This window comes from Vanellus vanellus (genome assembly GCF_965231255.1).
Source record: "Vanellus vanellus genome assembly, chromosome: 9".
NCBI lineage: Eukaryota > Metazoa > Chordata > Aves > Charadriiformes > Charadriidae > Vanellus > Vanellus vanellus.
Genome location: NC_138914.1, coordinates 22,097,745 through 22,115,071, shown reverse-complemented (window position 1 = coordinate 22,115,071; position 17,327 = coordinate 22,097,745). Strand labels below are relative to the sequence as shown.

The following is a 17,327-nucleotide window of genomic DNA, read 5'->3' as shown; positions in this document are numbered from 1 at the left end:
TTAAGTGTGCCACCTATAGCATTTAGATTTAAAAAAACCCAACAAACCATACACAGAAGAAAAACTTAAGGTAAATTTCTGATGCATAGTTACTAATTCTTGCCCAAATCATTACCTGAATAGCAAATGTACCCAATACAATAGTGCAAAAAATAGGATTTCTGAAGATGCCATCAAAGACATTTCTTTCGCCATGGATTTTCCGTGCGTTGATTTCATTGAAAAGCTGCATCATGACAAAGGTATTGAAGATAATGGTGTAATGCTCTGAAGGAGGAGAGTGAAGCGGTGCATTCCTCCCACTGTCGATCTTGAACATTTTCTCACCTAGGTATAAGACAAAAATAAAGGTTTCCACTAGAATAAATTAATCAAACTTAAATTCATATTTCCGTTGATTGCTTAGCTAGTTGCCTCCTGTGCTCTGCTTTATCAGCTTTCTTTCTGCACTTACTATAATATAGGCAGAATTTATAACACCAGTGAGCAAAAGACACCTAAAGTTCCTGAGCAAGAAGATTCTCAAATTATGAGTTTTATCTAATAACTCAGTATACCTATGCAAATAGTTTTCAGTAGTACTTTTCCTCTCACCAAGTAGTAATTATTCTAAGTCAATTCTTTCTGATGTACCGAGCACTTTAGACTATTGACAGTATGTTTGCAATCTTCTACAAGAGGAACCACTCTTCAGCAGTTTTTACCCATTTGCTAATCCAGTATGGCATATCTCTTGACAAGCATTCATGGATATTAATGATAAAAAACACAGACGTTCCTGGTTTAAAATAGATTTGGTTTTGATCATTCTGCTAGTCTGCTTTGACACCATACCACCAGGCATTGCTCTTTATTTTGATAATTTGACTATCACTTTTAGATCTGACCAATAAAGAAAGCAAGAGACAACCTATGATGAGTAACTGTAAAAATGAGCTAAGTTTTGAAAAGATAGCTGCACATGAGAGACCTCTTTTCGTACAGAATCATAGAATGGTTTGGGTTGGAAGGGACCTTTAAAGATCATGTAATCCAGTCCCCTTCCTATGGGGCAAGGACATCTTTCAGTATATCATGTTGCTTAAAGCCCCATCCAACCTGACCTTGGACACTTCCAGTATGGAGCATCCACAGTTTCTCTGGGCAACCTGTTACTGTGTCTTATCACTCTCATTGTAAAAAAATTTCTTCCTTATGTCCCTCTTTCAGTTTAAAAACCACTGCTCCTTGTCCTGTCACCACAGGCCTTGGGAAAAAGTCTCTCTCTCTGTCTTTCTTATAAGCCCTCTCTTCATATTGAAAGGCTGCAATGAGGTCTCCCCAGAGACTTCTCTTCCCAGGCTGAACAACCCCAAGAAACCCAAGTCGCTCAGCCTTTCTTCACAAGAGAGCTGTTCCAGCTTTCTGATCACTTCTGTGGCTCCTTGTCTGGACCTGCCCCAAACGGTCCATGTCTTTCTTGTACTGGTGGCCCCAGAGCTGGACACAGTACTCCAGGTGGGGTCTCACCAGAGCAGAGTAGAGGGGGGAGAATCACCTCTCGACCTACTGGCCATGTTTCATTTTATGTAGCCCAGGATACGACTGGCTTTCTGGGCTGCAAGTGCACATTGCCAGCTCATGTCCAATTTTTCATCCACTTTCTTACAAGCAAAGTTTACAGGTAACATACAGTTATTGAAAGAAGCATTGTAAGTAAGGATGGGGCATTCACATGAAAGTGTAAATAACGAATGAAATAAGACTAAACAAGATTATCACAATACTACTCATTTTAATAACCAGTGTTTTGTTAATAAAAGCAAATTAATTTTTTTTTTCTGCTATCTCACCACCATTATATTCAGAATTTCTGAAGAAAGAAGGAGAAAGGTTTCCTCAAGTTTTCTCCTAGGTCATTAATTCCATCAACTAAGTTAACAGTGAGTGGTTTTTTGCCTTGGGATATCTGAGCAGTTCAAGTCACTAGGAATAATAAGCAAGTTTCCAATTTGGCTTACAGTCTTTTGACGGAAAGTAGATTATGATATCACAAATATATCAGTAACACAACATGAGGCCACAAAACTGAGATGTGAGACACCAGAGATTCTTAAGAAGATTATGTATCTCCAGAGAGGTAACTTAAGTATTGGAAAACATTCCCCTTACTACATCTAAACAATAAAGGGAAAAATTAATTAGATACGCACATATGCATGCACACACATATATACACACACACCCTACATCTAATTGCTTTCATTTAATACACACACAAACACAAATATATGAATAATACTTTCCTCAGTGAGAGTACCTGTCCTTAAGTCTCTATTATTGCATTCCATCACTTAATTGGCAAAGCAGAACATGCTGCTATTGTGGCATGGCAGTGGTTAATCTGATAACTAATTTTTATTTCTATACATGTTCCAAAAGGCGTTATAGTACATCAATTTTAAGTTTATTATGCCTAGCTGCTGCGGTTAAGATTTTTTTTATACTACCATTTCACAGAACTAGACAATGACTTCTGGATTTCTGATGTGTCTGATGTCTCACAGGCATTACTGTATGTTCAAACACAATGTATTTTATTGCCACATCATAGAAAAAAAATAGAAAAACTTGATGTACTAGTCTGTCCAGAAACCTACTACAAAAAAAAAAGTACTACAAAAAAAAAGTTCATCAAAATAGAAATAATTCTCATTATTTTGGAATTTATTTATCAAAACACTGAGTTTAGAACATCATCTCCCTGCAAAGCTGAGCCTCATGGAGTTTAGAAAGAAAAAGACTATATTTCCTAGGCTTATCAGAAAATTGGTTGGGCTGTGTCCTTCAAAGTATGCATGGGTTTTCCAGAGACACAAAGAAGTCATTAGAAGAAGGTGAAAAAGCCTGGTTTTCTTTTCATTGGGGCTCAGTATAAAGTATTTTAAACCATAAAACTCATCAAAAAGCCATTAAAACTCCCTATAAAGTTCACAGAAGTTCTCGTTCCAAGATTCATATCACGTGAATTACCATGACCTTCTACACCTGTTTCAGAGGATCTGAAATTACAATTTCCTTAGACTCAATAGACATTCTCAAAACACACTGTAAGCCTAACGATATTACAGACCATCTCTCTTCAAAACCTGGCAATTAGTTTGGTCTAAATAGCTCCAGCATAAACAAATCATCACCTCCTTTGAGTATTCCAAATAAGCTGCCAGTTGTCGGTAGGATGGAGCAAGACTTTCACAACGGAGTTCAAAAAACTCCTAAGAATCATAAATCTACATTTACAGCTTATATGGAAGTCTCTCTATAAAGAAAAAATCTGAAAGACAACACATGTAATTTAACAGTGATGACATAGCGACAAGAACACAATACCCAATTGATAGAATTATCAGTCCTTTGAGCAAGTTCACTTATTATTGTGGAGCAATAGAACCTATTATTAGCCCCTGCTATTGCCTGCAGGAAGAAACATTCCTCCTCCTTCCCTCCCTTCTCCAAAATAAAACCTATAAAAAGCATCCATTGCTAGCAAGGCCTGAAGAAGAGTCCAGTAATCTAATAAATTAGAATTTTTTCCCCCTTTTCATATCCATTCTAGATATTAAATGTCAAAACAGAGTGTTATTTGTGTCACTTAATACTGATTACTTGCTTACCTATACTACTTAAACTCAGCATTATTTCTTGACTATGGCAAACATTTTACTCCCGATTACAGCTTCTACAGACATTGGCAAAATGGATCTTGATTTTGCTGTTTTGTTTGCATTTTTTTTTTATTTGTTGTTACATGCCTACTAAAGCAGACAAGTCTCAAAATGAAATTTCAGTATAGAAGCACCAGGATAGATACTCGCATTAAAATGTAACCTTCTATGCTACGTTTTAACAAACTTTTGCCAAAGCCCAAACTTACATTTTTTTTTTAGGAGGCAAAAAGGCTCACTGAGGTCCTTCCCAATGTAAACAACATAAGAGAAGGGTCTAAATCCCTCTACCGCATCTGTTCTGTTTCCCTTACTGTTTCTGATCCCATTAAACAGCTTGGTCCTCCTAGCTGTTTAACTAGGACAGACTTGATAAATGTGCATTAAGTGGTTACATTTAAAACATTTTGACGTGTCAGGCTACAAGACCTAGATGCTTCTAAACTATGCAGCAAGCCTAACAAACTTTCTTACCGACAAAAAGAAGTGTAAATATGAGAGTAAGCTGATAAACAGCATGGCCCAGAATGTTCTTCATCATGGTACGGGATATAAGAGGTTTGTTCCTGCCATATGGCTTTCTTAGCAATAGAGCCTCTGTTGGAGGTTCAGTGGCCAAAGCAAGTGAGGCAAAGGTGTCCATAATTAGATTGACCCACAACATCTGTACAGCTTTCAGAGGAGAGTCCTGTGGAGACAAATTAGAAAGTCACATATTTCCTAGAAAAATAATTGTTGTCAGGTCATTTACTCTGATTTCATTTCTTCCTGTGTGACTGCAAGCAGTGATGAAGACAGGATATTGAAATATGCGGACCTTTGGTCTGACCTACCATGATCTTTCTCGTATATCTTATGCAAGACCAGAATCACAGGAGACACAGTGATCTGAGCAAAGATAAATAATTTCTCTCCAGTCATTTAAATCAGGAATATTTACAATCACGCAATTCTTATAAAACATAACATTAACACTTTATAATACATTTTACAATACCCTCTCTTACTTCATGCATCACGCTTAAATTTTCAGCTGAATTTAGGTCACACAAGTGGGAGTTTCTTTCCTGGAAGAAAAATTATACGGCAACAATTTAAGAAGTAATGTTTCCTTTTACTATAACCTACCTATCTGTTTTTTCAGGAACAGCTTGAAATGATAAAAAATTTATTAAATAATTATCAAGACATTTTAATATGTCTTACTTAAATAGGACCTTTTAAAAACAGTACTGATGAAAAAAATGCCTGATAAAAAAAATTATTCTGAAACTATATCAAATGTGTGCAAAAGTAAGAAAATCTTTATTACTTTGCTGAGTAACAGGATGGCATTTTTGAAACTATGGAACTGGAAAGAAAAAAACCCAAAACATTACTACTTGTCAGGATGAAGTATTTATTTTCTGAAGCGGATCGCCAACCGCTAGAAGGAGCTCTTTCCTCACCTAAATCAAGAAAGAGTCTATGGTCCTATTACACAGGACTTTAGATCGTGATTGTTTTTTTTTTAAAAAAAGGTAAATAAATAACACAAACCAACACAGATCTCAGGAGAACTCTGGATGACCATTATAAAGTTTTGATTTGTAATTCATTGGGGCAGCTGTGATGATAGATAGATGCAATTGCTTCAAGGAGCTGTATCAGGAAAAATGAAGTAGGTTCTTTTTTTGTATCTAACAACCGCCTGTGCCTTTAGACTGAATACAAAATGGACAGCATTAGTAAAGTCTCCTTCCTGTTTCAAATGAACGGTTTTTACTAGGAAAACAGAATCTCAAAAGTAATAAGGTATCAGTATGACAAATTTTATAATGGAAGGAAGTTAATCTGAAGTGTGAAAATTGGAAGATCAGAGCACTATTTTTATGCATTACATTAGCATGGTGCTGCGTTAGTGAAGCAAAGACATGTATGGAACAGCATACAAGCCAAGTCAAAGCCAATAACAACACCTTATGAACTCTGCCCTTTTCTTCAAAGGGTTAAATGTTCGCTTTTAATGAATTATTATCAAATAATGAGGGCCAATGTCCATTCAGTATCCCAAGGACATAAGGAGAGAACAAGGATAAGTGGTTTCGTCTCTTGTGGATTTGGTTTATATTCCAGGTATCCCTTGAGATAAAATATTATTTCCTCTTGAAAACATATTTTTAACACCCTTGTATTTACACAAATTTTGATATATTTTATTTCTAAAAAATAATTTATTTTTGGCTTATTCAAAGGGATGGAGAAAAGCAACCTACCGTTTCTAAGTCTTACAGGTTGGTTATATCAGGGAAGGGAGTATGATTAGCATGAATAGATTCTTGAATCTCATGGTTATGGGTTGCATTAACTGGGCTTATCTGGAGAGTTCCACTCACTCATTTGATATGCAACTATGTCTTTAGGTGGCTAGAAAACTTAAAGCAAGCAGGACAAACTTTGTCCCAAATTGTGACCTTATTTATTTTTTTAACACTAATGGCTCAAACAAGGAGAGTACTTGCACTAAAAGCAGTTTGTTGCTAGGGCTCAGAGACCCCAGACTTGGACACAGTATATAGAGAAAAAAGAAAACATGTTTCGTACTGAAGAATTTTCCTTGTCATATTTTTACCTGTCTAGTTAATAAGTTTTCTTGAAAAACATCCTCCACTTCGAGATGTTACAATAGCTGAATTTCTGCTTCATGCGCTGACTTCTATGTCAATAAAAGTGAATTTGTCTACTATGCTTAAGAAACAGAATCAAATATTCAGGTGTCTTTCAGAGCCTGACATATTCCTAGCATAGCGAAAAGTCAGATTCTTTCAGTCTCTAAATCACACAACTGTAATTGGCAGTCACCAGTTTTGGCAACAACATGTTCTCACCATTTCACACTGCCAATCACCTTGGGTGGCTATGGTGCCTCTAATAATTATCTATTATTGGCAGTGCTACACTGTTCAGTCAAGTGTGAAAGCTCATTCTAAGCTGAAGCCAAAACATTAAATACACATTAGCCTGAGCAGGCAGTGGAATGAAATTTCCACTGCAACTCTATCTGATTTCTGATTAGTTGGTGGAAACTGAGAAAAATACCTATCAGCTAAGGAACTTAGCCTTCCATTTCAGATTTTAGTCACTTATGCAAGTGGGATGCAAATTCAGTGTTCTTTTCGCTGTATTTTAGCCACTGAATGACTAGCTACTAATTCTTAATTCACTTTCTGAAAACTTTGCGGATGAAAGCTGTTCAAAATGCAAACTACCCAAAATCGCCACTTATTTGTCAAATTCCTTTCCACTTGACCTTGGAATAGGTTAGCATTGGCCTAGAGGGAAAAGGAAAATGTCCCTTAAATCAAGTGATGTTACACTTCATTTTGGAAACACTTAAAAGTACAAATCACCAAAGGCTGGAAATAAACTACAAATCTTTTGTGACATGCAGAGCCTCACAAATTTTAGAGCTTGTTACTTTTGATTTAGATGACAAGCTGTAAGGGAATAAAAAGGTATTTTCACCCTTACCTCTCTACTCCCACTTGTCACAGAACACATGCATGGATTCATAAAAATGAGCATTTCTGGTAGGTAACTTTATATACGTTAATGCAAAAAAACGTTAGCCTTCGCTTCTGTGAGATCACACTGTCTATGAATTGTATAGAAGGGGCGTCCTCAATTCTATTTCCATGCCTCTAAGCCTTCCCAAAACAAAGCTAAACAGTACATACTTTGATTTTATATTATAGCTTTTTCAATTTTGCCAATGCTATTATTTTAGGATTTGCCAAATACAGTTCTGCAGTAAAACATTATAACCATGTAAATTACCACCTTTTACATGTAAGTATAGATCATCCTTATTTTTTGAACAAGATCTGTAAAAACAATAAGTGATTCATGTGGTAGTTCATTGCTACAGTGCTTTTAAATTAACATTTAATTTTCCAAACATAATGTCCTATAGACTCACTGTTTTCAGTTCCTAATGTCTGCTAAAACATTAAGTCTTTCTCAAAGTACGAGAATAATAATTTGAATATAAAATGTTAAAACACAGTCTTTGTCTTTCTTTAATGCAACCTTTTTGAATAGTTAAATTGCCTCCACAGTTGGAGAGGCAGACAAAATTTGGCACAGACAAACCTGCTAGCTTATAGTTCCAGTAAAAAACTGTTACCACTTGACTGAACTGAAATTTGGTACGTACCCGGATTATTTTTAACAGCTCCAAATGTAAACACCTAGTATTTTCTTGGTACTGTTTATATGTTGGGCACAGAAAATAGGATGAACCTTTTGGCTTTGTGAGGAATGTATGGAACTCTATATGATACCTAGACGTGTGGAGCAATGACTCATTTGAAGTACAAAATTCACAATAACTGTAGGCAGAGCTCCAAAGAAGAACCCTCACTGAGGGCTCTGCAAAAACGTTGTTCAGAGAATGAAGTCAGAATATAAGAATTTATATCTCATAAAATCACTGGAAAAAGAAAATATTGGTTTAACCTGAGGAAACAGAAAGGACAATTATATGCAAACTGGTCAAGATAACCATATCCTGATCGCTTTAAAAGTACGCATTGGGCAACACGGAGAGAAGGAAGCAAGAGGTAAATGAATTAGGTTAATTGAAAGATAAGGTAAATTAATACAGCTCAGCTGCATTGTGCCACACAAACCGCACTGACGTGGGACTAACAGAAATGATAGTTGTGATCTCATCGCTGGGTGCTGTGTACACACTGGACACAGAATTAAGAGCACCTCTGCAGCCACAGATTGGGTGATCCTGATTCAGCTTTTCATGAAAGACTTCTTTAAGCTTGGTTTTCTTGTATGACCTAGATCTCAGAGTGCTTTACGTAATTATAGAATCACAACAGAAAAGTTCATTATTAGTTGAAAATTCAGAACTCTTGGCTTATACATTGAGCTGCTGTAAACTGAAACAGGGCCCAGCGTAAGTTAGATCCCTGTGAGGGGCAGCTTAGGCACTAATCTTGCCAACAGGTGACACTGTCCCTGTAATTCCTGTGCTGCTTAGAATATGATTTCTGTTACCTTAACATGACTTCATGCTGGGACTGATGACAGAGAATACCAAACGACCATTTGCATTGGTCCCGTTTTGTCTGCATAATAACTTCTTTAACAGCCCCTTTAACTGCTACCCCTTTATAATCCTTATATAACATTGCAGTAGCCCATAGGGTCACATACACTTTGCACATGGAGTTAAACATCTATTGAAACGGCAAACCAGGACAAAATAGAAATAGTAGACACGGTAGATATTCCCTCTAACAGCAGCACCTTACCGAAGCAGGCATTGGGTAGATAAATATTAAAATAATATTTGCTTAACATTAACAGAATTAAGCTAACCAGTAGTTCCCTGAAGTGGAATTGGCAAGGACACTGATTTTATTTATGTACTTGAGAAATAAAGCAGCAGATTCTTAAAATGACCGCTAATGGTCACAGGTTCTACCTGATATTTTTCTTAAGCCTCTCCATGGCGCTCCTAAGGTGCTCTGCACCAAACAAATCAGCTCCTACTTGGCAATGCATTCTCTGGGTGCTCCTTGGAGGTCTAGTTTCACTCCTAATAGTACTCACACAGTTGGATCCTTTTAATAATATAGGGTTGCTGTGGTTTCACTAGGAGTCCTGCAGTGATGTGACCACACATACATATTTACGTGTAGACTGAGGCAACTGCAGGATCAAGACTGAATAAAATTAAGTCTATTTAGTTGCAAAGCACAAGCCAGGTGTTAAAAAAAAATAGTCAAAACAAAGATTTTATTATCTTTGCACTTCCTTTCAGCAAAAACAGTAGAAACACCAAAAAGAGTAGTGAAGTGTAAAAGAAGCTTCATGCTCAAAGCATCCCAGTATGCTGGTTCCAAATTGCAGAACAGATTTTTTGAGAGGTGACATTAAGAAGCGTGAAAGAAATGTTACTACCGACATAGAATTTTTCTCATGCTACATTTGACCAAATATCACTAAAAGGGTAGCCTGTGTAATATTCATTAACCTGAATATTAACTGTGGACTAAAATCATATTCTGTGTGTCAAATAAAGCCAAACTGGCTACCTAAAAGCAAAGTAAAATTCAGTCCCATGTGGACCTTCTTTATATTCATTTTGAAGGTCACAGAAAGCTGTAGTACCTTTTGGAAACTATGGATTTTAGCTTCATTTGTTTGTTAAGAACTTAAATCGTTCAGTCAAAATAGTAATTTAAGATCTGTGTATATAGTTTTGCAGACTTAGATGTATGTACATGCACCTAGCCTGTTGTACACAAGATTTTTTGGTATATTCATGCATTTTGTGCTAGAGCTATTTTCACAGCAACCAGAGGGTACGGTATGTTCTCAAGTGTAATTTTTAGTAAAGCTTATAAGCCAAATAAACATAATGCCCTTTCACTGGCTAGAGTCTTTGAGTTGAAGCCTAACAAAATAACGTTCATTCGTGAGGCAAGATCCTTCTTGAATGAGAGAACCGAGAGCCACTTGAGATTATCAGCAGTCAGGCCATTGAGTGTAAACAGAACTACAATGGAAATAACTGCTGCCTTTTTGCTACAATTTCAATTTTAGCTCCTTTCAGACCTCTGTGGGATGTGCATTTCTACTGCCAAATTAAGGAACTGCATAAGAATCCATTTGGACAGAAATACAGGACTTCTAGGAGGTGTACATTAAAACCTGTAAACACGGACAATAGACTTGACAGGCTCAGTGATGGTCTTACAGACCACGGGGGCAATATAAATGCACTGGGTGTGATACAAATCCTTTCAGAAGCCAATGGAATGATTCAAAGGATGAAGAAAGCTCTGGAATTAGGGGAATATACTTGCACTGATTATGCACTACACATGCACTTAGACTTGATTTAAAATAGTCTTTGCACTGTTTCAGTAATGTTTCACCTCTTCAAGAATAAAATAGAAATTCCTTAGTTAACAAATAGAATATATTTTCCTTCATGCTTTCACAAAGCTATTGAAAAAATGCTGGACACTAACGAAAAAAAAAATCACCTTAAATGAATGTTAGTAGGCAGTGATTGATTGTCTATAAAACAGGGTCTTAAAAGTAAGCACTCGCCTCAGTTCTAATTATAGTATTCTTACCACGTTGCTGTTAGCACCTTTTTCTATATGGTTTTGGACCACTGATAAAAATCCAGGAGACTGACCTTGCAAGACTTTGAGTCCTTATTCACATTACCTTCTGTTACCAGCAACAATCACTTTATAGCTAAGCATTTTCTCAATGTGCTTGGAAATATTTCCCAAGGGAAGAGGAGAAGTTCTCCAACTTCTGCCTCAACATCAGTAAATTTGTCCCATAGCACAGGCTCAACTGTGACAACAAGGCATCATCAAGACCTGGAGCAGTGTGGTAGGGATCTAGCACTTGGAGCAGTGTGGTAGGGATCTAGCACTTGGAGCAGTGTGGTAGGGATCTAGCACTTGGAGCAGTGTGGTAGGGATCTAGCACTTGGAGCAGTGTGGTAGGGATCTAACACTTGGAGCAGTGTGGTAGGGATCTAGCACTTGGAGCAGTGTGGTAGGGATCTAGCACTTGGAGCAGTGTGGTAGGGATCTAGCACTTATCAGTTTGCAATTTTTACTTCTTGGAAAACAAGTGAATTGAGGTCTCTCCGTGCTTCCTTTGTCCAGAATAAAATAGTTATTTCATTTGTTGTCAGCACTTCCACTTGCTTCCAAACCAGCCATTTCTGATTTCTTTGCGAATTCCAGCCCTAGCACTAGCCTTATGCTCCCTTGGCTCAGAGCAGCTACATGATAGCAGTTGTATCTCCCCAGCTGCCGCACGGTGCTCGCAGAACCTGGGAGCTTGCAGACTCCTCATACGCAGCAGAAAAAAGGCCTCTAAATGTCAGGCAAGGCTTAGGAGAAGTTTGACCTCATGGTTTTGTAAAGGTGCCTGGGTTTCTGGTTTCCAGTATCAATTCCATGATTACAATGTAAGTTTACCCTGGAGCGGAGCTAATGACTTATTCACTGTTTTGCTCAGGTTTGCATGAGGTGAAATTTACCTGCTGAAACAGGTATGTGTATCTGTATGATGCACAAGACAGGGAAGCGTCAGCTTTCCCATACTCTGTCTCAACCAAAGGAGGCATTTTGTAACAGCACCTGTCTGCAGCATCTGAAATATACATTTTAGGGAGTGACAGCACTGAAAACTGCATGCTATTGCTATATGCTTTGCTATTTTCTAATGAAAAAAACCCCAACTTAATTTTATTATCAAAAAGTAGTAATTTGAATGGAAAAAAAAGTGGTTTGCTTTCACATATGCTTTTTGTAACTGACCTAGACATGTTGCTTGTACACCGGGATTGCAAGGAGGGATTAATGTAGAGGGAGAAAAAGAGATCAAAGCCCAACCGTATGTGTCATTGAATTGGTTTGCCATTTGCATCTGAAATTAAAAGGAATTGCCTGAAAGCAACAAATAATTTTATCAGTCAGAAAGCTCCCCTGCTGGGATTACTTCTGTGTATCAGTACTGCTCTCTTGAAAATAATAATCCCATTCCATAATCCATCAAGAAATATATATTTAATAGTGAAATGTTCTGAGACGAAAAGGCAAAGTCCCGTAACCTCTTCCTTCTCCCAATTCTTGACATTTTCTGTAGTATCATCACAGGCTCAGTCATGACAATAACATGTAATCCAAACCAGGGAGCTCTATTGAGGCTGCACAAAAATTAGCAGCTCCTAAAAGCAATTTTCTTCCAGGAGAAGATGGATTAGTACACTTCCTTATGTCAACAGCTATTCAACATTTAGCAGCTTGATCCTAAATACACTCCTAGTGCTCAGAAGAATTTCAGAAAGCATACTTTCTGTTGTATGAAGTAAGAATCAAACGTAAACCACCATTCCTTAAAAGAAAATGTAGCTTGGAAGGATCTGGCCCCATAGTTTAAGCAACACCTGAAGTTCCCCTTACCTGGGTGATGCAGGCTCCAGTGAAAGCCACGATCACAGCCACAATGTTAACAGTGAGTTGGAACTGCAGGAACTTGGAGATGCTATCGTAGACATTACGTCCCCACATTACAGCCTTCACAATGCTACTGAAATTGTCATCTGTTAGGATGATATCTGAGGCTTCTTTTGCAACATCTGTTCCAGCAATACCCTGGAAAAAATTAAGTGTGCGTAAAATTACCTACGAGAAAGTACAGAGACAGAATACAAATCTTCACACTCAGTCAAAGTCCACAGGTATACAGAGACTCCCCGGCATAGTAACAGTGACTGCCGAGTAAGTTCTGCATTTTCTATTTGCTAGGAAGTTAGCTAAATTGGCCTATTTTTGAAAGTGAATAAGGATGCAGAAAAGGGAACTGATAGAGTCAGTGGAACTCATGTGATGACAGTTTAGAGTGTTTTAAATTATCTGCTTAATGACTACCAATCTTCTGAGTTATTTTTATCATTGATGATATTTTATTAATATACATGAACAGAATTGCTAAAATAAAATATAATTATGTATCGCAATATATAGTCTAGTACATTAATGTCTTCAGAGTCAGAGTATGTTGGGAAGACATCTTTACAATTAGTGATGGATTTTACCACAGCAAAATAGTACTCCAGTGTTTTGAAGAACACAGAGATGATCTTTCTGTATTGGCACAAAATTCCACATATAGCAAATAATACCTTAGACAAAATATTGAAAAAGTATCAAAACAAGCAATACCAGTGAACCTAACATATTAAATTAAAGGATTCTGAAGCAACATAACTCGCCCCCCTCTAATATATTGCTCCACTGACAAGTAATAACTAAGCAACTTTTCCAACACCTAATCAATGAAAGACCTCTTACAGCAAATTTGTCATGACACAAACATCAGTAAATATACTCAAGATTATACCATTGCAAAGCCAACATCAGCTTTTTTAAGTGCTGGTCCATCGTTGGTTCCATCACCGGTCACAGCTACAACCTGCCTCTGTTCCACCTGTGTGCTGTCAATAATACCTGCAAAAAACGTATGTGTGTGTATACATAAATAGATATAAAATAATTAGCAGGATAAAACTTCCCTCTAAAAATAGCAGGATCTGTGTAATACAGACTACATAATACCACACAAGTCTTACAGAGATTAATACAGTTGATTTTTAAGGAAAATAATGATGAAAGTAGTGTCACCACTACTAGACATCACTACTAGAATTTACATGGCAAGGTCTGATCCTGCACCATCAAAACATCAGCAAAACTTGCATAGACTTGAAAGGGAATGAGATCAGCTCTTTATGTTCTTTTGGAAGATTTCTACTATTTAAAATTATGTGTCACAGTAAACCCATTTCGGCCCAGCTCTCCGATGAAACATCAATGGAAAGGAGTTGCCAAAGACTTTAAGTTCATGCTCCTAAACTGGGACTGAACTGTAGTATCTGCTTTACTGAGATGCCTTCTGGCAATCAGTTTAACCTAAAGATAACGAACGCCATTGAAGAATTTTATTTAGCTGGAGCCAAATTAGCATTTTAACAGACATGCTCAATTCTGCCAAACAATGATTAAGAAGATACAAAAGAACTCTTTAAATTCTGGAGCCAAACATTTTAATAAATAGACATAATAAAATAATTTCTACTTTCATTTTGAGATCATTTGAGAAAAGAAAGCACTTTTCACTTGGTGAATCAAGTTTCATGCAACTAGCCTGAAGGGAAGTATTTTTCACTTATGCAAATGGGGAAAGTAAGGAAAAGAATAAAGACTTTTTCTAAGGTTACAGAAGAGACCTTGTTTTTTAACAGGATGGAGATCATTCACCACTCATGTTTTTATTTCCATGTCAGAGTCCATTTGACTATGAGTCTAGAATACAGGATTGTTGTGTAGGCTACAAGAACACCTCTCCATATTAATAACTTAGCGGGGGGAAAATGACAAAACTCCTTTTGCTAACGCATTTTGCACAAAGTCATAGCCTCTAAAAACAATTATCAAAACCTATCCAGTGTGAAAAGCTTTCATTCTACTCTGGAAAAAAATAACTCGCATATCAGATAACTAACCAGAAATAGGAAATTGCAGATTACAGAGCAATAGTTGCCTCTTGGCAAAGTTCAGGCTTATCAGACACCCAGAAAAAAAAAAGCAAAGCGGTATGGAAGCAGTTAGTGTCCTGAATTTTTCAGTCTTATGAAAATCAGAAAAAAACCTATTCACTTTCCATTGGCAGTATGAACCCAGATAAATGGCACATTATGGCACATGATAAGATCTCATAATTCGAGCTTTCAATTTGTTGGGGTGATTTGCCCTTGTTATTACTAAATAAACAGGAACATCAGCTGCCATTTATTTTGGTCTTCCCTTCTTGTTATTAACACACCCTTTGATATTATATTAATAGTTTAAGCTTCTGAAAAAATTCATTAAAACCTCCGACAAATGGTATTAACTGCTCCAAACAAGTAGCCAGCATCCTCTCACAACTGGATTCCAAATGGGAGCACAACTCAAATCAAGTTGAAGAGGCTCTAACAAAGCACCTCCTAATAGATAGTGCTCTAATGTCAATGACTACACTACCCAACTGCCCTGCATCAGCCAATTGCTGGGTGCAGCTAAGGCAGGTACAAGGTTTCGTAGTTGTTCACGAGGTTTAGTAGTCATTTTTATCCCCGAAAGCAAACTATGCAGCCAGGATAAGCCCAACACTGTCCAGAGCACAGAACTGCATAATCAGCAGTCATGGAAAAATAAGACATAAAACGGTCTCAGTTGTAATCAGCATCTCAGCCACACACCTTCATCCAGTGACCACTGCTAGTGTCATCAGAAATATGTCAATGCACGGCCCAACAGTATGTGGATGGACTTCAGTGCTATTCATAGGAAGAGAGAAGATCTTTGCAGAACTTTCATTTGTACGTCAGCCAAATTTCTAAAATGGAGCAGTAGTGATTATTTGGGATTCAGAGGATTTATCATAGCTATACTTAGGCTCCCGGACTTCTGCATGCTCCTTTTAATCTGTTCCTCCTCGTCCCTTCCTCACATTTCTGAATGCTTTTCTTCTTTCCAGCACTTGCCTCCTTCCTCAGCTCATTTACTTCTACTTTTGGGGGTTGTTTTTTTTTTTTTCTTTCTTTGATATCATTCTGTTCATAGTTGTGACCGAGCAGTATGTTTGTATAGATTTTACAAACAGTGTAAGGGGACCAAAGAGAAGAGGGGTGCCTTGGAAGGGTTATGCCTCTGCAATCTTGAGCTGTGGAGGATAACTGCTTCAGTGACCAGTGAAAAAATGTAAATAAGGGGATGACCTGACAGACTGCCAATGAAGAGAATGCCCATTTCTTTAACACTCACCGGCCTCTCCACTCGTTCACAACAGCTAAAAAGAAGCTTCAGTATTAATTAGTCATGTCTAACAGCCAGAAAATGTCTTCAAAATAAACTGCTTTACTCCAGTTGAATTCTTATATACAGTATTTTAATAAAAACAGGTCTGCAAGGTATAGCAAGGGAATTCCTAAAACTCAGCAAAGCTTCCTCCCAAAACAGCCTTTGCTGTTTCATTGGTCTGTTCCCTCACCTTAAGCTTCTCTGGCCAGGATTTTCCTCTGTCAAAAAGAATTTTATCCGACAGCCACATAAATACACCTAGAGCATAACATTACAATGTGTTCCACACACTGATTCCGCTGATGCTGCAGGAATTTGGGGAGGAGTCATGTAGCTTACATAAGGCATAAGTTTTTCAGAGCAAGCAGCTTGTTTCTGATGAGGGAAAAGATCATCTTTGAAATGACTACGTATAGCTATCAAGACAGCCACTATATGCACAAGCTTGCTATAAAAGGTACCAGCACTGCATACACAGCTGAAAGTGAAATATATCCTGTATCTCCCCACCTCCCTCCCATCTAACATTAAGCAAGCATTACATCAAATCCACTCAGGATAATAATATAAAGAATATTAAGCAACAAGGTGTCTTCCGTTTCTTTTACGAGGAGCTATCTGTACCCATGGCTCAGATCAAAACCATCAAGTATAGTTCAGCTTCTCCCTTTATTGCAGAACAAATGCTGCTTTATTTAAACAACTCTTACTTGCATTGTCACCCTTAGAGTCGCATCAGTAAGCAAACGCTTGTTCTGGGAGAAAAAAAATCGCTATTTAGATATTTCCTTCTGTCTCAACTGATTATCTCAAAACAGGCAGACAGGAAAAACTAAGCTACAGTACAGCATTTCAAAGATGCACACCAATTCAGGTGTTACCGATGCAGGAAAGTTGATCATCCTATATGCTTACACATATTTATATTTCTTTGACAAGCTCAACATTGACAGATGCGCTAATGTTATTTTCACAGGCATGTCCTGTTCGGATTAGTTTTTAATACTTCCAAACTTTTTGAAGTTAATTTAACAAGAATTTAGAAAGTCTGTCTGAAAGAGAAAATTTAAATCTGCTTTAGTTACATGCTTAAGTATGCGCAAGAACAGAGCTTTAAAGGTTAATGTAGAAGTGTTATATATAACATTAGAGAAAGCACTGGTAATTGTTAAGTGAATAA

At 37.3% G+C, this 17,327-nt stretch overlaps 1 protein-coding gene across 4 annotated transcripts in view; it reads right to left on the bottom strand.

Moving 5' to 3' along the window:
- Positions 1 to 17,327, bottom strand: part of ATP2B2 (ATPase plasma membrane Ca2+ transporting 2) — a gene marked incomplete at its 5' end in the record, with an annotated part of 188,145 nt that overhangs the window by 24,574 nt on the left and 146,244 nt on the right. For all 4 annotated transcript variants that reach the window (XM_082487810.1, XM_082487812.1, XM_082487809.1 and 1 more), the window contains 4 exons: positions 116 to 327; positions 4,179 to 4,392; positions 12,707 to 12,898; positions 13,647 to 13,753. In XM_082487810.1, coding sequence (XP_082343936.1) covers positions 116 to 327; positions 4,179 to 4,392; positions 12,707 to 12,898; positions 13,647 to 13,753 — 725 coding nt within the window. The remainder of the gene's footprint in view (positions 1 to 115; positions 328 to 4,178; positions 4,393 to 12,706; positions 12,899 to 13,646; positions 13,754 to 17,327) is intronic.